This window comes from Teleopsis dalmanni, chromosome X, assembly GCF_002237135.1.
Source record: "Teleopsis dalmanni isolate 2A chromosome X, ASM223713v2, whole genome shotgun sequence".
Taxonomy (NCBI): Eukaryota; Metazoa; Arthropoda; class Insecta; order Diptera; family Diopsidae; genus Teleopsis; species Teleopsis dalmanni.
The window spans coordinates 7,224,702-7,249,527 of NC_051848.1; the positions used below are offsets into that span (position 1 = coordinate 7,224,702).

The 24,826-nt window shown below is 30.0% G+C and overlaps 1 protein-coding gene across 4 annotated transcripts in view; it reads left to right on the forward strand.

Annotated features, from left to right (window-relative positions):
* The window catches only part of LOC119690198 (dual specificity protein kinase splA), a 236,797-nt gene that overhangs the window by 188,720 nt on the left and 23,251 nt on the right, over positions 1 to 24,826 (forward strand). For 2 of the 4 annotated variants that reach the window (XM_038105206.1, XM_038105207.1), the window contains exons 2-6: positions 10,022 to 10,608; positions 10,677 to 10,873; positions 15,610 to 16,201; positions 17,408 to 17,454; positions 18,255 to 18,833. In XM_038105206.1, the coding sequence (XP_037961134.1) occupies positions 10,022 to 10,608; positions 10,677 to 10,873; positions 15,610 to 16,201; positions 17,408 to 17,454; positions 18,255 to 18,833 (2,002 nt within the window). The remainder of the gene's footprint in view (positions 1 to 10,021; positions 10,609 to 10,676; positions 10,874 to 15,609; positions 16,202 to 17,407; positions 17,455 to 18,254; positions 18,834 to 24,826) is intronic. The other 2 variants (XM_038105208.1, XM_038105209.1) reach the window with 1 other exon arrangement.

Below are 24,826 nucleotides of genomic sequence, written 5' to 3' on the forward strand. Positions count from 1 at the left end.
ATAACAAAAGAAAATGAAATAAAAAATACTATAGTTAAAATCTTTTTAAAAACAAATATTAATAAATTACTAATAAATATTTTTGCATATGTATATATATTTATATAAATTATATTTTGCAAAATTAATTCAAACTCGCATTTTTAAATAAGCCGGCAAAGTTGCGGAAGTATTGCAAATTTTATTGTATTTTTTATGTTAATTATGATATAAAATTTTACTATAATTTTTTGTTTACACTCGTCTATGCATTTTTAATTTGTTTATATTTTTTTATTATTAATAGATGTATTTTTTTATTCTTTTTGAATTTCAAAATATTTTTTTTTTATTTAATAATTGAAAAAAAAAACATGTTTAGTAGCACTATTTTAATCAGCTCTCATTTCATACTTAAATTTATTTTTTATTAATTCAAAAAAAAAAACTGAACTTTTAATTCATATTTAAGATACAAGTATTTTTATATTGTTTTTAATTGCATTATTACTGCTAGAATTAATAAATTTTTTTTATTATTAAACTTTTAATAAATTTTGTTTATTGACAATTTAATAGTATTTTGATGTACATAAAAATTTTAAAATTATTTAATACCCAATTCATTCGTAGTCATATCCATTTGTTATTAGTCATAGGCTTCAGTTTTATTGACTTTTACGATATATCTTGTATAAATACAAACATTATATATGTGTATATACTCGTATCATCATCATGCTGACATTTAAGAGTGCAACTGTAATAATTCTTACCTTTTAATTACATATCAATGGACCTGTGTGGGTGTTAATTGAAAGTCCGGCTATCAAATCTAAGCTCGCCTATGAAAAATGCAACTACACTATTTGGTTTCGGTCATAAACGGTCAAGTCGTCTACGTTAAATTTGTTTTAAATAATTTTTTTATTTATTTTTTTCAGTGTGGTTGCATAGAGCCATAAATATATGTTCTCATGATTAATCATATGAATATATCGGTACACAAAAAAGATTTGTTTCATATTCTTAGCAGCGCATAGAGTTAATAATTTTTTGTAAAAATGCAGTTTTTAGTCATCAAAATAATTTATGAGACAATAAACCAACACTTGGTAAATTTTTCTTCTTAGTTAATTTATCGCAAATTGCCATCTTCAATGTTGCTAATGTCTCTCATTAATTTTATATGCATATTTAAGTATTTATAATAAATTTTATTTTGTAATAGTAAAAGCGTTTAAAATATTTAAACATAAATTTATATTCGAAAAGACTAATATGCAAATAAAAAAATTTTATATTAATTTCAAAAATTTATAAATGAGCATTGCAAAGTTGATTTCTGTAATGTATTTATTTCTTTTTTAATCATTTAATCAATCGTTGGAGTAAATGTTACTTACAAAACAACTTTAGTTAATGAACTAAATTTGATGTAGAAATATTAATATATTTAGATAAAAGAAAATAATATATAAATATTTATATACATATATATATATATACAAAATAAAATTCAAAAAAAATTAAGAAATATGAAAAAAAATTAAATAAATATAATTAAGTTAAAAAGACATATAAATAAATAAATTGTATTAATATTACTTTTATTTTAATTTTATATCACATATATATCTATATATAAATATTTGTAAATTAATTTTTAATCACAAGTTTTTAAAGTTTATTTATTTACACATTGTTTATAATGTATATAATTTAATCTTGTAATATAATCTTTTTGTATCTACATATATATATATATATAAACACATTTAATAATGATAAAATATATTTACAGTTTTTAAGGATTTTGTGAATTCCTTTTCATTTGAATAATTAACGAACTCTAATATACAAATTAATATTGGTAAATTATAATTATGATGCTGACATAATGAAACAACAAATCGTGTACTGAGTCTCTACTATAACTACAACACCACTAGATTGATAATACCAATACCTATTGAAATTAAAATATTTATTAAATTAAAACCATTAAAAACTTATTTTACTTATAACTATTAAATAGCGACGTGGAGAAGAACGGTCGAAAGTGAGCTAGCTGAAGTACAAGGTACATGGAACGACATCTACAGAGATCCACCAAATAGAGACAGATTTAGAAGAATTATCGAGGCCCTATTCCCCATGGACAGTAGTAAATGGGAAAATGGGGAAATGGACAGTAGTAGTAGTAGTAGTAGTATTTAATAGCGATGAACATATTTTTCTATATCTTTCGATTTTTAAGGCGGTAAACTTTTTTATTGCAAAATTACTTATCGTGCAACTAATTTCTAATTAAACACAATTTGTTATTATTTAACTGTCTCTTATTAATACTCATTAAATTTTTAGTGAAAAAAAGATTAAAAATAATCAAAATTAATAAAATTTGGTTTAAATCGTAAATGAAAAATATTATTAAAAAAATTATAAACTTTAAAAAATTCTTATCTCTAAATACTCATAAGTACTCATTAAATCATTATGGTTGCATTATGGAAGGAGGAAATCTTTTATTTGTTTATCATTTGCTGTAAAAAATTATTAATGCTTATTTTAAGAAAGAAATGGTTGCTCTTAAAACTTTGAAAAAGTTTTATTGCTACTTGTTAAACCTTAAACAAATCCTGAAAAGTGGCTTTAACCATGAGTGCAACAAATTAAATTTATTTGCTAAGAGATTGTAATTTAAAGTATCTTAACAAACAAACTTATAAACTAAATTCTATACAAAATTCTTATTGCTTAATTTTTGCATAAGATATGGTATAAGCATTTATTATAATTCAACTCCTCTTATTTCTTTTGATTTTGAAATTATTCAGCACATTTGGCAACTTGAAAATATCTCATATAAGGTACGATGAAACGGCATAAAAAGGTTATGAGAAAATGCATCTTCACAGTTTAAAAATGCATAATAAAAAAATCATTTTCATTTTTTTTATTTGTAAACATGAATAAATATATATTAGATTGTTTGTTGTGAATATTTTACTAACTTACCGCTGTTGACTAACTTCATCTGCACATTCAAGCTAAGCTTGCTTCATAGCAAGAAGCAATATATAGCAAAAGCCTATCATCTATAAGTTTGTGTAAAAAACTTTTCATGGCTGAGCTCATTTTTTTTTGCACCACAAATACTTATTTCATTAAAATTAATTGCTTTAGCTTTAATCTTCGTAATTAAGTACGAATTTAGTTAATTTTTTCTTCTTCTTAATTTACTTTAATTATGCTCTTTATAATTTTCCGCTTTGAAGCACTACAAACTTCTCAAACTGTGTGTGTAGTGTGTAGTGTGCAGTGTGCAGTGTGTAGTGCATCCATATTTGGGGTAATGAACAACATAAATCCATTAAACAAATTACAAGCAATTAGAATGCATCTTAAAGTTTATGCGAAAACCGCTTGGTAAGTGCATCGCAATAAAAAGTTGGTCAATTTGTACTTCAAATTGACATCAAATCAAAAAAATAAAATTGACAAAATATCTAGTTTCTATTTTGTTAATCATTAGAATATATTTTATTGATTTGAATGGATTTAAATTCAAATATATGTTTTAATTATATATAAAATTATTAAATGAGATCATTGACCTGCAACTAATAAGTTCTAATATTTATTTTGAAATCCTAAGAAAAGCAATTGACAATTTTTATTTTTTATTTTTATTTTATTTTCATTTATTCAAAATTCTATATAAATTTTAATATTGAAGTCATTTAAAACGTATGGCACAATGTCATATTTCTTATATATCTTTTATATTACCACACACACTGGTTAGAAAAAAATATTAACTCATAAATATTGTATAATAAAAATACACGTCATAGATATTCTTACAAACAGTCTGTTTAATAATATTTCTAAATAATAGAATAAAAGGTTCGTAATATTATAAAATAAATAATACACATTGGGGAGAGACTCTTCTTCTAATGGACACTCCTACTGAACGCAATTTCCTCTTGGGTGTACAATATACCGTCTTTATGCTATGAAAATTTGTAAGCTTTTAAATACAAATCCGATCTTATTTATAATTAAAAATGTTTATAATTTGGAACCAATAGGATAACGTTTAATAGAAGGTTCACGAAGAAAACAAAACAGGTTCACGAAGTTCATGAAATAGGTTTGCAACTATGAAAAAATATACACCAGCGCATGAGTGTGTGCGCATTCATGCAAATAATCCAGCGGGCTTTACTATTGACACCCAAAATGTCGCTAATGTCGAGAATGTTAAATACTTGGAATGTGTTCTTTCGATAGATGGAGATACAAATACCCGAATCCTACAAACGTTTATAAACCGATGTTTGCGAAATATACTTTGGATTTGGTGGCTTAAAACGATAACAATCATTGATATAAACGATGATATACGAAAAAGAAAATATGGGTGGATAGAGCATACATTATAATCTGATAACCCCTAATCTGAAACCCTCAAGGAATACGACGTAGGGACAGACCTAAAATGGCAAATCGTTTAACGAATTTTCTATCTTGAAAACTTTTGTTGAGTCCTTAAGCTTGTAATGGAGTGTGGAATAATAATAATAACTTAGAACAGCGTAATCAATTTTAGATGTCTTTTTCTTTTATATAAACCTATAAGTGACTGACGATGAGTAGCTATTCAATAGAGTTTTCACTGTAAAAGGTTTTTGACAATGAACAATTTTGCGTAAAAGTCTTTTTTGGAAAAACTATTCCAATTGCTTCAAACTTTATTAATCAGAATGAGTTTATTATTCAAAATTTTTTATACAACATCTTAAATCTATTTGTAATGAATCCGTTGCCATACTGACATTTTATTCACATTGTTGCAACACTAAAACAAACTAACAATTATCGTTTAACCGAAAACAACATAAATTACCGCTGAAGCTGCTAAATTGCTGCTGCTGTTGTTGAAACGGCGCTGTTAAAGCTGACTTTTCATAACATTTTCATAACAGAAATGCTAAGTGCAACCGCCAATGCAACTGCAACTTCAACTGAAAAGAGAAAAACTCCAAAATAATGTAATTTCGAATCAAGTGAAACAGGTCAATGATTGGCAATATTTAAACATTTACATCTACTGTGTGGTAATGCCACAGCCACAGCCTCTGTAAGAGCCGCTAAAGTATGTAAAATCCAGTAAATTAAAGTAAACCTAGTTGAGCTATTGGAAGGCCTGACTTATACCAGAGCTATGCATTGCTCATAATTGAACTTTTCACGGATTTAAATATTTTACATAAACATTGTAGTTGTGTACGTTGTGATGATGCGCCTAAATTGCAACAAATCTGAGAATTTCAAACGGAATCTCAGATAAATAATAAAAACTAACATCTGCTAAGAAAACTTATCGGAACATTAACTTTTAATTTAAATATGTTCTAGAATGAAGTAGTTTTCAATGATCAAAGTATGTTTAATGAAATTGAAGTGCTTGTTTTGTGGTGTAGACTTGCATGAACTTCAACAAGGCCAAAAAATTGAGATACTCATCTCAGAAAAAGAGTGGCAAGAAACACTTGTTCATCTATTTAAGTTGCAGCTAAAATTTGTTAGTTTTTTTTAACTTTTTAATGTTGTTTTCATTTTTTTGCTTGATTGGTTAGTTCATTAAATGTTTGGCCGGTTTAGTGCAAGTTTAAGTCGGGGTTGACCTTATCCAAAATGCCAAATAAAAATATTCCAATAGTTTTTGCAACTTCTTGAAATTTAACCTTTTAAAATACCATTTTGTGGGTATTTAACATTATTATTATTTTTTAATTTTTACGCAAGCATTTATTTAGTTTATCATTTTTTTTTTGTTTTTAGTAATAATAGAAACAAAGTTTATCCTTATCATTATAAAATTGAACTTTAAGTAGTTTTAATATAATTTGTTGAAATACATTTTATTTTAATTTATTCAATTAAGCCTAACTTTTAACTATTAAGTTGCAGCTTTTCAATATTAAAATTCTAAGTCTGGCACTTGCAGTCCAAACATTTTATATATAGACTATAAACTAATTAAACAATTTAAATATATCCGAAGATCACTCATGATGAGTGCTGGGCAATATCCGAAACGAAAACAAATTTCAATAAATTAAGTAAAATTTTATTTGTTGTCTTTTCATTTCTATTCGCACCATTCTAACTTTTCAATAGTTTCGTTTCGTCATAAAACGCGTCACATTAATATAAAAGTATATTTGTCTTGAAATGATAAGCAAATTTGATTTTAAGTCATTAAAAATAAGCATACCAAGTACTTCTTTTTTTTTTTCATATCAATTAAAGTTACGAAATCTCGAAAAATAAAGTACATCGACATATACATAGCATAATAGTAAAAGGTGGTCAGAATATTGCAATTAATCAAAATCTCTTGTCAATTTGCGGTATTCCGGAAATTGGAATCATGTCTCTATATTCCATTTTCTTAAGTTATTTTGTGATATTGTCAAAAATGTCGATTTTCCTAATTTGTGGATATTTCATGTTATAACTTTTTGTTATATGTGTTATTGTTTCCGTTTTATGTTCTGACATTTTCACCAAAAACTGAATTAGTTGTCACGTAGAGGAACTTTGTGAAAACCAAAACTCATCCCTATACTATCTTTAAAGCCTGAAGTAGTTAACGTAGACGTAGCGAATGCAACAAACGTCTGCCTGATCAAAACCAAAACATTTTCACTAAAGAGGCTTGACGTATGTAAAAAATATATGCCTTTTGTAAACCAAAACTGATTTGATTCTTACGTTCAGCACAAATAATCGAATACATTGTTCCACATAAGGAAGAACAGGTCAGCTTATGGTACAACTAATTGAGCCATTCACCATTCACCACTGATCTTTGCTCTATTCTCAGAATCATGTTACGTTTAATTTTTTTTTTGTCCTTATTCTGCATGTTTTTCTCTTTATTATAATAATTTTTTATTGTATGTATTTTGTTTTTTAACCATCCTTGCATTCCTTCATGTATAGTTTTACCATCTTATAGAGGTTAATACAATAACGATAATAGGGAGCTGTACTTGATGACTGTAGTTCAATGAATCTGGGAAATAACCCAATCATTTCTAAAAATTCCTTCATTCAAAATCGCTACGAATTTAACTAATGTTTTACTTCTTCAACATTACCCCCTTTATCATTTAATGTAAATTACTTACTACTTTGTATTATTTATATAAAGAAACAAATTATATTCAATCCACTCATACCGTAATATTTCAATTAACCTAAAATTCAATTGATTTCATCAACACAATCTCACAATCTGACCGATATTAACTTCATCAACTTCACCGGGTAATATTTTAACTGTAAGATTAGCTATGGTATTAAATTGTCACTATTCTTTTTACCACTTTAATTAATTTAATTACCCTAATATTGACATTTGTGGGGCCTTCAAAATAAGTGTCGACCAGCAGCAGGCAACCACAATGAACATTAATTAGTTTATTCAATTACTCACACAATAAATGTCAAGATACATTTAATGCGATATTCAATCAGTTTTATTCTGTCGAAGTGAAAAATTAAAATTCATTGTAAGTCATGAAGAGCTCTAAAGCTCCGACAATCGACAATCGACCATTTGTGGTTTTGTTTTGTCAACCTAACCATAAATCCGCAAAAGTCTGAATTCATGCAATGCAAGATCAATGGAAACAGCAGCAGGTGATATTATTTGCCAAGAGCAGTGGGTGACCTTTTGAAGAATTGGAGTAAATAAAAAGTAATTACAATTTGTACTTCAGTCGTGGCCTGAAAACTTTTGGAAGATAATTTCAAAAAATGGCATTTATAACCCAAAAGTTTATTTTAAATAAAATTGAAAACACCATTTGATGGCAGTTTTTTTTTTTTATTTTATTTGGTATATATGGAATACTGAGCAAGGTTAAGAAGACAGAAGTGCCATTTTTTATTTAAATACATTTTTTTTTCATTGTAAAAATAAAATTTTTTGCCAAAGGCTTTTTAACGTGAGACTAATTAAGAAAAATTTACTGTAAATAAAATACAAAAAAAAAACATATTAAATAAATAAATAGAAATAAATAAAACATGATGTGACAATATTAACTTAAAAGCTCTATAAAATAAATAAATTTATTTTTTTATTTTATTTTAAAATGTATTTAACTTTAAAATTACGTGACAAGTTTAAAGTAAACTACATTCTTTTGGATGTTCAATTTGGCCTCTATTTACTTTAATTAAATGCAAGTTCAACAAATTAACTTACAAACCAACCAACAATTGCTCAAAACGTTTTTTAATTTAAAATATAAAAACGCTTTATTTTTGACAAATTCGTTTTTATTCACCAACATATTCTTCTAAAATCCGATTTTCCGAGTGCAGCGAAGGATTTTGGATAATGCCAATACTCTAAGAAACGTCTTTTAGTATACTTATAGCAATAAGTGGTTAGTCTGAATAACGGCATATACTCTTCCTGAGCTTTAATATGATCAGCGCAATATTTTTGTAAAAGTAGATAAATAGTACTTAAAATAGTACTAAAATAGTACTAAAATTGTACTAAAATAGTTAAATTACTTAAGTCAAATCGGTTTTACTAGAGTTTGCATTTAAAGACCAGTTATGGTTGTCTGACCATAAGTATAGCTGACCATACAGCTGTTTCGAGTATTGCCAAATAACCATCATCAATGTTCTTGTAAATATTTCTTGTATTTCTTTATTCATAAATAATTTTTTGAGACTGTAAGTATCAGGAATCGAACTCGTGTCCTGCCAAATTGGAAGCTCAGAGTCAGCGCTCCTTAACTAATTGATACTGATCCAAAGCCGTGCTTGACTTTTTACGTTCGAACATTTTCTTGGAGTTTTGTTAATTTGCTGTGAAAGTTTTCTTAACAAATTCACTTGCTGTGATTATATTAGAACGAAATCATAAACCAGCTGTAGAATAATTGAATTAATTAAATACATTAAATTTCAATACTAATCTGTTTGTAGAGGCATTATTTGTTGCTTGATTTATATATTCCCTCTAATGTATAGAACCTAATCTAGGAATGTAATGCGTAGGAATTTATGCTTATGTTGTTTCACGATTCGCACGGAGGAATATTTTATTTTATATTACAATATTTTATATTTTTTTATAAAAGCAACTATATAACCTGATAAGATATCAGAACCATCTAAAATCTCTTGCTATTCTTTAAGTCAAAGCACCTCTGTGACATGTACTAGAGAAGTTACAGTTCACGCCGACCCAATATAATTTGGATTACAGATAAGAAGCAGATAAGAATTTATTTGTGGTGCACTCAGTTAACACCCGATTTGCATCGAAAGTTTAGAGACAGAGTCATTTATAATTATATACTATATATTCGAAACGTTCAGAAAAATTAGTAAATTAAAAGTAATTTTTTTATAACCAAAGATTTATATTAAATACAGCCCAGGTGGGCGTTTGATATCTTTACAATGTTAGGTGTATTTTTAAACTTTAGTTTAAAGTCAATTAAAATAGTTATATAATTTTTTTAAATACAATCTAAAGTAACATCCTTATTTGGGGACTATAGCGTATACATCATCATGTAATCATTGTCTATAAATGATAATTAATTTTTCTGAGGCTAATAATCAAAAGATAAGCATTATTCTGAAACAGCGAAAACTATGCACAATTCAAAATCTTGTATTAAGTATATTTTATATATTTAAATATATAAATAAAAATTTATAAATATTATGTCATATAAAAATATAAATATACTTTCATGTATAAGTAATAGCACTTAATTAAAAGTTTTTTTAGTAATTATATTTAAAATAAATTGAAAGAAACCCGCTTCCCTTTTTAACAATACATGTATTTAATATGCGTTTTCTTTAAATATTATTTTAATAATAAATATTTAATCTGTTTATGAAACATTTTCTTCAAATATTATTTTAAAATGATTTTCTAACATTTTTTCTTATTATCGACCTTTATTTATTGCAGATATCACCACTCAAGCACAAACACAAAACAAACGCTCTTCACGTATAACCAGTTCCCGTAGTTTCGGTACAAATGTCAAACAAACGTCTTCAAATGGTGTCAACTTTGATTGTCCCGAAGAGTTCGGCTATTATCCACATCCCACCGATTGTACACAATATTATGTGTGTGTATTTGGTGGAGCGTTGCTTGAGAGCTGCACAGGTGGTTTGATGTACTCACATGAGTTGCAAACATGTGATTGGCCACGCAATGTCGGTTGTGAAGTTGTGGACAATGGAGCGGCATCATCGGCAGCAAATTCACGTGACTCTAGTTCAAGTAGAGGTAATAAACATCAACAACAAAATCAGCATGTGCCCAGTCGTGTACGGTTTGGATCCGCCTTCACAAGTGCTGCAGCCTCTACACCACAACCACAAAAGCCAACAGTGCCACCACAATACCACCGTCAACCATCACAAACTATACAGGCGCAAGTACAAAATATACCACCTCCACCAGAATTGAAAGTACCACCAAATCCAGTTATAACATCACGTGGTCAACCTAAGCCTTTATTAGATTCACAAGAGGATATTGCTAAGGTTAGTTAACAGCAGTAACCATAACAAATATTTGACATTTATTGATTTATCATTTACTAAATAAATAGCTATATGCCGATGCACTTGATGCCTTGCCTTCGGTAGAAGAGGAGGACAGTGAACGTCAGCAACGTGTCTATCGTGGTCAACCGAGCACAGTAAGTCAAGTGCAGCGTGATCGTGATGGTATCATACATCAGGCGAGCATAAATGCCATACCCAATCATGGTAAAATAGGTTCATATGCATTTGGCTCACAGTTCAGGTAAGTAACGGCGGAATGTTCGCCAGTCTTCCTTAGTCTCTTCTCTTAGCTCATCTTGCATAACGTTTTAAACTTTACTTTCGTTTTAATGCTTAACTATTTTTTACTATTTTTCAAAATTTTATCAAATCATCGCAAAATGAAAATTTATTTCATTCGCTACTATACGAACGACTAAAACAATTAATAATCTAAACCTGAAATAAATTGAATTCGAAAACTGTATAAAAGCAGTAAACGGTTTATAGACGTTGACCTGTACCACAATCGACTTGACAACGAAAATGATGCCGACGCAACTAATAGCGACATGAAAGTGCACAAGCGTTTAAAACGCGATTTAACCGCCACGGCATCCAATACAACTCACTTACAGACTCCAACAACCGAATTGGGGACTGAAAATAACCAGACTATAAATGAAACTGTCACAGTAACCAACCAAGACGATAAAAACTCAGTTAACGAACTTACCACAAACTCGCCTAACCAAAACTGGAGCACAAGTACGGCAACAGAAACTCAAGCTAAAGCTGAGAATGATTCTAATACATCTAGTGAGATAATTGACGAACTGACAGTTACTACAGATAAACCCGTAGATGACTCCAATACATCAAAAGAATTATTCGATTTGGACTATACTGATATGGATGATACAGTTGTTAGTGAAAGCGTACGTGCGCCACGCCAACTTCGAAATTTTGGCAATGGTCGCTCGAGGTGGCCGGCAACAAGTTTTGGTGGTACAAATTATCGTGCGATTGATTCAAATCCATACCAGCAACAATCGAGTTTTGCATTTGGCCCATATAATCCATATCTCACACCACCAACGCGCCACAATATAAACCAATTAAGTCCAGGCTATCAAACATATCCACAACCACAAAACAATTATAAGCAGAAGCCGAAAGTTGTGTACACTGGATATAATTTATCACTTCCACCACCACCAGTGCAAGATGAGTTTCGTCCTGTACAAGTTAATTACTATGCGACTTCTACAACCACAGCCCGCCCAAACATTTTTCAGCAAGCAGACTTGTTGCCATATTTATTGCAGTCAATTAAAGAAATAAAAGAACAGCGCAAAAAGTTACAATCGGAAAATTTCTCCTATTTCCATCTAGAAAACTCTGTTACACAAAAACCGCAACAGAGTCATAGCTCCGAACCGGTACCTCCACCTCAATACTATGACACACTAAAAAAACCTGTATTGCAAGCTCAACCACATTATCAACAACAAATACAACCACAAAAAGTGACACCGAATTCCCACTATTCACCACATAGCACTGTTGGCGGTTTTTACAATAATCAAGATGAGCAGCAGCATAGTGATGAACCCACTGGATTTGAGTTTAAGCCCACTGCCAGTTACCCAGCAAAACTTATATCCCATTACAGCATTGGTAATAACTTCATATCAACCACTACCGAAAGCAACTACTTCAAGTACAACATATTGGCAAATCAAAAAATGAAAGCTTTTTACAACACAGTTAAGCCAACCTCCTATGACACTACCTACAAAACAATGTCAACCAAACTGACCACTCCTGAGCCACCTACATCAAACATTAATATTATACCAGGACCAAAATTTAATGTGCAAACTTTGAAACATGCAGAAATACCAGCATTCATACAACAATCAGCGGGTATCATATATGCAAACTCCTCATCCACATTCCCGGAATCCTATCAAACATTTACAAATACCATCACCTCAACCATAGCACCGAAACTTAAGACTGTCAATATCCAACAATCTACTCCAAAACCAAAGAACTATCAGTTTCTGCTACCTGATTTTGTTTCGACGTTAGAAGCTACTAACTTAGCCAACATGAACCCAACTATAATGGATATGCTTAAGTATTTTAAGCAAGTTGGAACATTACCAAAATTAAAGCCGGGACTAAAACCTGTAAGTGGTAGTGACACTTCAACTACTTCAATTGATAACGATAACGATTTTTATAAACCACTTTCCGCCTCGACAACTGATCGTAGTCGCACTAGAACGAAAATACCCACCAGCACCTATTTCACATCCACAACACCGGCGCCCAAAACCACAACTACGACTAAAAGACCAACGAAGGGTTATGAGAGCTTTATCAAAAGCTTACCAAATCAATATGATAAAGTAACTAGCACTACAATGCGCAATAGACCATATGCTTCCTCAACCGTGGCAAATCATAAAGACTATTACGAAGAATATGATGAAGAAAATGAATCGTTAGGCAACGATTCAGATGATGAAATTATGCCACCTTCACAAATGCCGCCATATATGCCGATGTCTGAAACGATGGCACCACCAAGATCACAAATGTTTCCGCCTAGTACCTCCACACAACAACCAAACCATATGACTGGTTTCTATGAAGCCACCACCACTCGCAGGCCATTCTTTGGTAGCAATTTTCAACAATTCTACAATGTTAATAATATCGGCTCTACAAACAACAATCAAATACCTTCATTCATTAATTTTCCAACCGACTTCTTTCAAGAAATTAAACACCGCCTACCAACGTTACAAGAAGGAAACAATAAATACACAACTACAACGCAAAAACCGTCCCTAACACCAACCAGTACGACTTTGCGTGTAACTAGACCTACATTGACTAATGTTAGACCTACTATTAGTACACTTTTTACTTCTACAACTGCCACAAGTACAAGTAGCACTATAACGACAACTCGCACAACACAAACCACCACAGAGACTCCAGCTACTACAACAGGTACATTGCGTACACGTTATACGGTACGACCACATAGAGTGCGTGGCCAAAATAAATGGCCATATAATAAAGGAACTGCACTCAAAAATCAACAAATTGAACTGAACTACAACAATAACAACAATAATGATAGTAATAACAGTAACAGCACGACAGATTTTAATCTACAAACATTTAAAAAAAGACCAACTTCATCGGCTTCAACATCTGCCCTGGCAGCTGCCAAACTAAATTTGGACATGGACAGTCAAAATCAAAGGTACTACCAAGTAACATCAGAAAAGTGCAGATTTTATAAATCTGCGCTAGTAATTATACACACGTGTACTTTATACTATATATACTCTACTTTTACTTTATGTGTGATATTATGTTTGTGTTTAACTTTGTTCTATCTAATACGCGACGTCCTAACATCTATTGTACTTAATTGTTTCTATCTTGAAATCGGTTACTGCGCCAAAGAATGGTGCTTAAGCGACAACTCTGACTTAGTAATCAATATTTTTATTATTTTACATATAAATGTTCTCTCGTTTATATATTCTCGTAAAATATGTTTAATTAGGTGACACAATACACGATCTACCAAAAAAGGAAACTTTGTACATAAGTGTTTATACTACATTATTCATACATTGATAAGGTGGTGAAGCAAATATGAAGTGACACATATATACTTTACTGGGTTTGTGGTTTTAATAAGTTATGTCATGTTCCCACTGCAGCTAAAACTACTTATGTTAATGAAATTGAGATTTGGTCGTTTCCATTGGCATAAACTGATTTATGCATGTGAAATATATTTTACATATAAAACATATTTCTTATTTTGGTAATTCCTCTTGTGGGAAATTTATTTCATGGGTGGCATTTGATATTTTTTGCCTTAAATCAGTTGATTTACTTATAATAAATTATCCTTATTAGCGGTAAATGGTAAATGATCCTTATTGGCGTCCTTAATGAGCAAAAGTGTCTAAATAAGACAAGTGGAAACATGGTATTAGGCATAACTAATTGACTTAAACAAAAATCACAAAAGGGCTTGTAAGATAAAGGAAAAGACTTTATGATTGTAAGATATGATTGGTATTATCAGTTATTTTCTTTAATTAAAAATAATATCAAATCTTAATGATACCACAATATCACATCTTTCTCTCAAAGTTCTTAATGTTGTGAACATACATTTTACAAAAGGTATGTTTAGAATTCGTTTTGCATCTATACGTAGTATGCTATATAAACTACTTGACTACTGTATATATTATATATGTTGTTGTATCAATACAGGTATTAAGTCGAATTGAAAATCACGGTAGTTGAGATATAGTTTTGAGAAATTTAGATTATAATCTAATAGACCAAATCAAGTGTGTCTGTCTTTTGAATACTTTAAAATTTTGGGATATTTCATGTATAGAGTACACTACTCTATAGAGTAAACTACACTTGTATTGTTAGGAAAAATTTTAAATTTCTTAGATTTTTTTCACTAAGTTTCTGTCATAAAAATTCTACTTAGTTGTATTAAAAGTTTATGTGTCACTTTTCATAATTTCTTAACTATTTGTTTACCCATTAAAAATCATATAATTTTACGAGTTGTACAGAAACCTATATGTTACGCAGGATAAACGGTGACCTTTAAACCTAGACTTGGTACGGATAACCAAAAAACACATTTTATTGCTAAATGCTTTGCTAACAAATTCATAACTCTTTACCATGAATTGCACATTACTAAATCGATCATCTTCCATCATATATTAATATTATATCATATTCATATCCTTAATATTAACTTCATATTAATATCTTGTATATATCTCAAATATTTTTTTATATCATTTTTATAATAAAAAATAAATCATTTAAAAAAAAAACTCCTTAAAAAAAATTTAAAAAAAAAATGTAAATAACCAACGCACTCTGCCACCAATGAAATGCATGTGGTTTAAACAGAGTGGAGTCATCCTCACCATCATCACAATCTCCAACGCCGGCTAATCTTTATGTACAGCCACAAAGACCAACAAAGGTTATCGTTGAGACTATACCATCAAATCGAAATCAGCTAATTAATCGTAACTATTATAATACATCAACATTAAATCATGGGGTCTATGAATCACAATTACCACCAAACATACAAGAACAACAACAAATTCCTTCACAACATCAACAACAGCAACAACAACAAGCACAACCTGAACAAAGTTCTTATGATACTTATTATTCTGTTTATGACGACGATATTGATTTATATAGGGATATTGAGTATCAGCAACAACAACAACAACATAATCGTCAACAGCAACAGCAGCAACAACAACAGCAGCAGCAAGAACAACAACAATATCAACCGCAGCAACCAATACGTCAACAGCAAACGACATATCGTCCATTGGAAATTTTAACAACGCCAACACCACAACAAGTGCCAATACGAGAGACTTATATTAGCAAACCCCTATCATCACAGAAGACACAAAACTATAACAATCAACAATCGTTGATATATAACACAGATTATGAAGAGGATCTTATCGCACAAGTGAGTATTGCTATTATACTTCTGAAAAGTACTTCTTTAAACCTATGTATAGTTTAAATATACACAGGGAACATATTTCTTAATATATTAGGTAGCGATAGTCGGTTAGTATATTAATTTTAAAGGACCACGGTTTGGATTATACAAAGACATACTTATACGATTTTATATAGAACGGACTAAATTATTAAATAACACATCTATAATTTATTGTGCCCTGAAGATGAGATATAGTCGAAATATCAATGACTATATAATATATTTCATTAAAACTAGTTTAAAAAGTTGTGTAGTAATTTAAAACCACTGGCCAATTAACCCGTTTTAAAATATATAATATAACACATATTTAGACGATTTAAATTGACTATATGGTATATGTCTGTACCATATTTTTTTAAATATACCTATCTCTAAGTAGTGTAAAGCAACTTTTTCTTTAAATATTAATTAATAATAATTCATTTCAAATGTAGTTATTTATGCTTAACGTTTTTAAAATTGGAGAAATTAAAAAATTCCAATTGAAGTGGAAACATCTTTTATATATCTATGTAATCTATGTAGTATCGATGCATTCGGATTTTAAGTATAATATACATAATGGTACATATCCACTGGCTTCGTTAGACCACTTAATTTGCTTGAGATTCCAGTAATTCAAGTAAGTTAACTGATCTGACGAAGCCAGTGGAAATTTTAATAAAAATCGCTTAGAGATATAGACTCAGAATTAATGTAATTAAGCATATATATAGTTTGCTATAATATTATTAAAATGTGAAGAACGTATTTTCAATTCGAATTATAATAAGATATTGTTAATGTTGATCAGTCTTTCTATATTATTTTTTCCCCTTGCAATTCTTATTTTTCTAAAGATAGACGATGATGTTTAGTCACAAGATTTTATTAATTACATAGATTTTCTCTAATGATCTGATTATCACTGAATTTCACTGAAGTTGTGTTATCGTATAATCTCCTTAACATTTTAGATACCACTATAATTTGGAATAATTATAAAATAGGCGTCATTTAAAAAAAATTGACGTTAACTCTTCGAACTGAATAATGCTTTTGTTCAGTTCGAAGTCCTTTATATTGCATTTATCGTGGGTTATGCCATGGGAGAAATATATGTTTCCACTAAGAAATTTAATACTTTTTTAGGTACTTTAAAACATTTCTCACTTTCTTTTACAGATTGAGCAAGATAATGTATACGATCAGCCAACACGCTCTCCATCGAGGTAAGTACTTTTGCATTGTTCATAAATTAGTAAAGCAAGGCATTATCCACTGTTTTAACCATTAAACATATAACATAATTAACCTTAACATTTCTTACATGTGCGAAAGTATCAAAGCTAAAAAAAAAATAATTAAATTCATATATAATATATATATATATGTATAATATATATATATGTGTTTAGCTATGTGCATTTTATTGGCATGCAAAATATATTTAAATATCATTTACTTCAAAGTATTAATACATACTCGTACATAGCTACATATTCTTCAAATAGTTTAAATAATGCGTAATGAACAAATCAGGTAATTAAACCCATAATTAACCAAGACGTAGTGCACTCATCGTACAGTGTTGTCATTAATTAATTATATTGAAGAAACAACAAAAAGTTTATATATACATAATACAGAAAATTGCATGTAAAGCTTTCCAACTTAGCAGCAGGTAAAACATATCAAAAAACAAAAACTGCACTCTAAACACTATAATTAATGGAATGGCAATTGAATTAAAATACATATACACATATAAGATGTACTACTGTAGTACTAAAATTATATTGCCCATCCATTGTTAAAGACCAACACTACAATTACTCACTATAAACAACTATCAATTACCATAATCACACCCACAAAACACCTAACTTACATACCAGCAAATGCACACACATTTCAACATACAACAAAAATAGAAAACATTACATCAAAATTTTAATACAATAAACACTTACATATTGTTTGAAAATTTTATCAAACTTTCTACAAAAAAAAAAAATTGAAAAAAAACTAGGAATGAGCACATTACTATACAAACACTGAACGAACGTCCCACATCAACTTCAAGACCTTTCATAGCCAATGATGAGCGCAACTACTATAGTACACTTACAACGGAACCCACAAGCTACACATCGCCAACTAGTCAAACTTATGCATATGAGACCTCTGATGAATATAGCGAGGGGGTACCGGACTATTATGCAAGCATTACGGAACGGGCATTTTATCAGCAACCCACACGTTATACGACTTTCGCACCGAAACTAGTAGCTACACAAGAATCCGATGAATATAATATAATTGGTTCGAAGTTACCAAAAGATGTTACAAAATCGAATGATGCTACTTATAATAATATAGATTCTACTTTAAATTTCCAACCGGCCACTGCAACAACACCCATCGCTAAACAACAAAATATATATTTCCTCTCTAGTACTACACCAACAACGAGTAAAAAACCGACTAGTACGAGTACTACGACGACAACTAAAACAACTGCTACTGCCACAAAAACTAGTACACTTAAAAGTACAACACAAATTATTAAAACAACTACGCCCACTACAACAACAAAAGCTGTAATAAGGTATTGTTTCATATTCTATTACATATATAGTCGATAATCAAAGACACAAATTTTTTTCAAAATTGTTAACCAGTAGCACGTTATCGTTTTTGTTTTATATATAGCGCTATACTATATGTTAGAAGGGAGAGGTTCTCAGAAAAATTTGATGATTTCAAGTGTAGAAGAATATTCAAAACCAGAAATATTTATGGATAAAAAACTTTACACAACCAGTACAGTTTCTCCAACAACAAATGTGTGTTATAAATGGGTCCTTTAAAATTGTTTATACAGTTATTATATTAGAGCTCAATTCATTATTATTTCTATTATTTTTCTATTTTCTTTTATCGTCCATCATAAATGTGGGACGAAAATCGCTTTCTTAGATAACAGAAGAGGATTTGTTTTTCCTTCCACTTCAACTTCAACCCATAAACTCATATATTCCCTATATAAGAAGAAACAATTGTTGTTATTGTAACGTGTTCATTATACCCGGTTGATTCTGGCAACCATAGACCTAATTAATATTTTTTTTTTGAATTTCATCCCAATTCGTTTTAATCTTCTTTTAGTGATATATAAAATAAACAACAAAACTGAAAGAAAATAAATTTAAGCGAAAAATTATAAATTATTATATATGTATCTTCATAAATGTGTTGATTATATTTCTGGCAATGGTCGCTTTTCTTAAAAAAAATAAAAGATAACTAAATCTATTACAGAAACGATAACTATTAACATATTAATGAAATAAGCCATTACAATGGGTGATTTTGACATAATAAATATACTCTAGTGAAATGGTCCTAATTTGATCCAATTTAAGCTTTCTTCTTTACACAAAACGACACGATTGTGAAGCTTATATCAAATTTCTGTGGGATCCAATATGAACCCTTTATTTTTCAAATCTATATCAAAGTTATTTCTTGGTTGGTTGGTCAATATATTTCGCGTAGAAAAGTAAGATTCTGGAGGTATCAAGAGTGATTAAAAGAACCGTAGAAAGCGAAACCTTTCCACTATAGTATAGTGATCATTTAAAATGAAATTTAATTTCGGCTGTGTCTATCAAATAAGATGTCATAGTCAAAATCAAAATATTTATTATGTTTATGTTCTTTGCCATATTCACTTCCTGTAGACATCTTAGAAGTACATTGTGACCGAAAAGTTTTCGGAAATTCTCATTTAAAATTCGCGCGCTGTATATTTTTCGATATTTTAAGTTTATGTAGTTTGGCAGCACTGTCCCTTAATTATCTATGGCCAAATGAGCGCGGATCTGTCAACAGTTCGTTTACGGCAGCTGTTGAAACCAGTTCACCTCAGTAGTGCGTTGCGAAAAAAACAATGGAAAAAAATATTGAACAAAGAGTTTGCATCAAATTTTGTTTTTCGAACGAAATTTCGTGTGCAGAATCGTTGCGAATGCTACAAAAGGCTTATGGGGAATCAGTTTTATCGAAAACTCAAGTTTATGAGTGGTACAAAGCCTTTCAGGACTGTCGTACGACCGTCGAAGACATGCCGCGTTCTGGACGACCTTCGACCTCTACCACCGACGAAAACATTGAAAAGGCAAAGGAAATCGTGTTCAAAAATCCTCATGTGAGTGTTAGAGAGATAGCACGAGAGCTAGGCATCGGTCGTGAGATGGCTCGTTTAAGACGTTTGCGTGGAAAATTTGCGTATGCGACGTGTGAAGGATAATTCACGGATTTTTCACGATATGCTCCCTCACTTTGTTCAACATTATCAACGATTTTAAGGCCAAACATTCAATAAATACCATCGAACAGCCCCCGTATTCACCTGATCTTGCACCGTGTGACTTTTTCCTGTTTCCCAAACTCAAATTACCACTCAGAGGAACGCGTTTTTAATCCATAGAAGACGTAAAACAGAATTCGCAGAGGGAACTCAAAGCCATACCGGAAAGCGCCTATAAAAAATGTTTTGATGATTGGAAGAAACGTTGGCATTTGTGTATCGCTTCTAATGGAGCATATTTTGAAGGAGATAAAATAAATATTGATGAAGATTAAGAATTTTGCGTTTTATTTAAAATTTCCGGAACCTTTTCGGTCACAATGTACATACATAAATACACTGATACAAGATACATAAATACACTGTATTCTGTCAGATAATTGAGTAGACCTAAGAGGTTTACGACAGACTTAGTTCGATTGTATATAAAGTAAAGTTAAAAAGAACTAATAGATCAAAATGACTAGCTTTTGCATATATTTCGAGAAATAGTTGTATATATTATATGTAATGCATCAATGCTAGCTTAGACATGCTTATAGCTAGCGTTGTGTTAATTTATGATGATGCGTTCTATAAGTGGTTTAGAAAGTCTTGGCGGTAGAAAGATATGTTTGAATGAAACATGATTCTTCATCTAAATATTTCAGAAATCTGAATAATTGATATTCCTTTTTTATAAATATCTTTAAAATAGACAGAATTGACTTCTTATTAATTTTTATAAAACGGATCCATATCGATAATCGTTCCTGATCAGTTAAGTATAATTGAGAATGAATAATAATATTTTTATTGTTGATTTAATAATAGAACAAGAAACTATGTTTTAGTGTATGAAATTCGATTCCACCACACAATACTGGCGCCATCATGCCACAACGATTCCATTGAAAATCTGAGCTCATCTCAGTAGCTTTACGACGTCCAAACAAAATAACCAATAAAATTTATTTACGATTACATGCATAAAACTGAACATTGAGCAGCGTTTAAATACGAATTTTATTTACTTGGAGAAGCAACAATACGAGTTCGGGTATAAAAAATGGATTGTCCACTTTTTCTTCTTCTTATTACTAGCATTTCACATATTCCTTAATATTGTGAGGGCAAAAAACTGTCAGGACATAATTCACAATTCGGTAGTTTTACGAGTTGTTTCCGTTCGTCCTTACGTGCAAATACTTTTGCATTAATGTTGTTTTATTTCATTTTATTTTTTTTTATTGGAATATAAAAGTAAAGTAGCAAATAAAAAAATAACTAAGAAATAAAATGTTATTGACGCGCCTGCATCATCAAGTGACCATTGTCCAGAGAATTGCACAATACGAGTTAAGCACAACACAAGGGTCAATCCATTGTGTGTAAAGTGTAGTGTAGTAAACTTACATGGGAAAATTGTGAGGAAAGAAGTGTCAACTTCCTTATAAGAATAGGCTTTCAGTTACGTCACTTCTAGGGGATTTGCTCAAATGATTGTGTGTCCTTTATTGTTAAGGACACCGTACAGAAGTGGTTAGAGCGAACATAAGTTATTTACGATCCATCATTGAGCAATATTGGTAAATAGTTCTTTTCTTAAATACTTCATTGGTGATTCGTTTTATTTAATATTTTGTATTTGTGTCAAAAGGTCCTTTCTTCTATTCAATATCACATTTAATTTTGTATACGCGAGGGAGATACTTGGGCAGTAAAAACATGGCTTGTGATGAATTCTTCCTTCTGATTTATTGCGTTTAATTTTTTACACATATTGAGTGAGTGTGTTTTTTGAAATCAGTAAATATTTTTAAATACGTTTCCTAATAAAATATTTAAATTTTAATGTTTTAGTCAATATATTAGATTTATTTTGTGTCATGTACATTTTTAATGTGATTTGAAGTCTAAAGTATGTTATATACACAATATAACTTAATGTTTGATGAATAATAAAACATTTAATTTATGGTAGATAAAATAATAATGTGACTTATACGATATTGAAAGTATATATGCATATATATATACCTATTTATTCATATTCTTGAATAATGATTACATTATTTTACACGAAATAGATTAATAAATTATAAAAAAAAGAGTTTATTAAATATGTCCTTTTGTAGTGGCTTTTGAAACAATGTTAAAATTTTTGAAATCAAATGTAATTTCAATATACCCGAAATTATAATTAATAAGAGGTGTATATAATCGACATAATAAATAGCTGAGCAATTTTTAGAGGTACAATTTATAGTACAAAGTAAGCAATTATATATCAAATAAGTAGAAGAAATTATTAACGGAAAATAGTTGTATCACAAGTAACCACAATAGAGTTCTATCTTCTCTATCAATTTTGATTACATACCGTGGATTTAGTATTTATTCAAACAATAACTAACGCTCTCGGAATAAAGACAAATTGTGTAGCCAGTACCAAGAAGGATAAACACCTTTTAATTCCACACGTGAAAATATGCATCTCCTACTATATACGCATGTGCGGGGCACTCAGTAGTAAACACCGTTTAAGATTAAATTACAACTAATAATGAATAAGTAGTTAGCTATAAATGTTTAATATTAATGAGTTTACTATTACGATTCACGTATTTTGGATTCTTTTTGGCAAATCCAAATCTTTTAATCGACGTGAATGGTTGATATCTGATAACAGCTCATGCGCTAGTGGGTTCGGATGATTTGAAAGTGTTGTTTGGTAGTTTTCACAGACTGTTTGTATTGTTTCAAAAACTGATAGGATGTGACGATCGCGCTATAAACTACTATTTAGGACATAAGAAGATGTTTCCAGGTGAGAACCCATTGAAGATGAACTCTCAAGATGCTTCGCGTGATCGGATTGCGGTAATACGTTATTATTTAATGTAAATGGTAGTTAGTAACCGTGGCGAAGAGTGAATGTGGTTTGTGTAGATTTGCATTCATTAGCATTAATGTGCCATTTGTTTAGCCACACTTGATTGTCTTAAAGGTCTGTCATTAGCAAAGGTTGCGGTATACGTTATGTGGAGGGGCGGACCTAGTACACTCTCTTGTGTGCCACCTTTTATCTGGAAAATTTTTGTATTATAGTTTTCTATTTTGATCATGAAATATCGATTATTGATATCAGAGTTTAATAACGAATAGAAGCTCTGTGGTATATGCAATTTCAGTTTGTAGAGTAGTCCGGTGCGCCATATTTTGTTGAATGCTTGTGTTATGTCGGTAATTGCTGCAGTATAGTAGTCTTTTATTTCCGGACCATCCCTTGCACATTGATAAACTGGATTTATCTGTTCAAAAGTCTTTAATGTTTTTTTACAAATAGTGTCTTGAATATCTATCAACAACAGGTGATGAATATCAGGGAATTCAAAAATTTTGTGTTCAAAAATATACCTCGTTGTTGCTATAAATATATTGTTTTGATCTGTTAAGAAATGCAGCGTCACATTGAAGCCTATCAAACAATGCTTTCTAGTTATCTGGATTATAGAAAAGGTATGATAACTGTTTCAAATTAGACCAATCAATGGGATACTCTGCGAAGTGTGCGTAAGACCAAATTCATTGCTCTAAAATCATTTAGAAATTTGTGGCAGTTAGCAGTTGTTTCGATTATCGTGCCATGCCAAAAATCCAATTTGCAACAACAGGTGTCGTTGCTAAAATTGGGAAAGTGTTCGCACACATTTGTATGTGAACCCATAGAGCGTTGAGAAGAAAGTACATTGAAAGCAATGAAATATATTTAGAGAAATAAATGATTTTTAATTTAAAACTCTATTTCAGCTTATTTTTTTGATCACAATGTTAAATTTATCTTGTGTGCAAAATAAAAGCCTAGCTTTTATGGGGAACCGAAAAGAGATATTTATGTCTACCGTATGGAATGATTAGATTTTGGTTGGCATATATTTAATTTTTCTATTATAACTTCACTTCTATAATGAAATACTCTTTTAATTTTAAATTTTAAACTACTATTGCTAAGTATTTTTATATGAATGCAAACTACAAAGCATATCCTTCTTACTAACTAATAAATAATTGCTTCCTGCAAGCTTATTGAAATTTAATACCACTAAAGTAAGCAAATCAGTTATTAACCACTTTATCCTCAACTCCTCAAAATAAGAAAAAACACATCCAAGGAAAAACTTTACGAAATTCTTACTTTTCTTTCGAAAGTTTTTGCTATTAAATATTCACGCCATAAACACATTAAA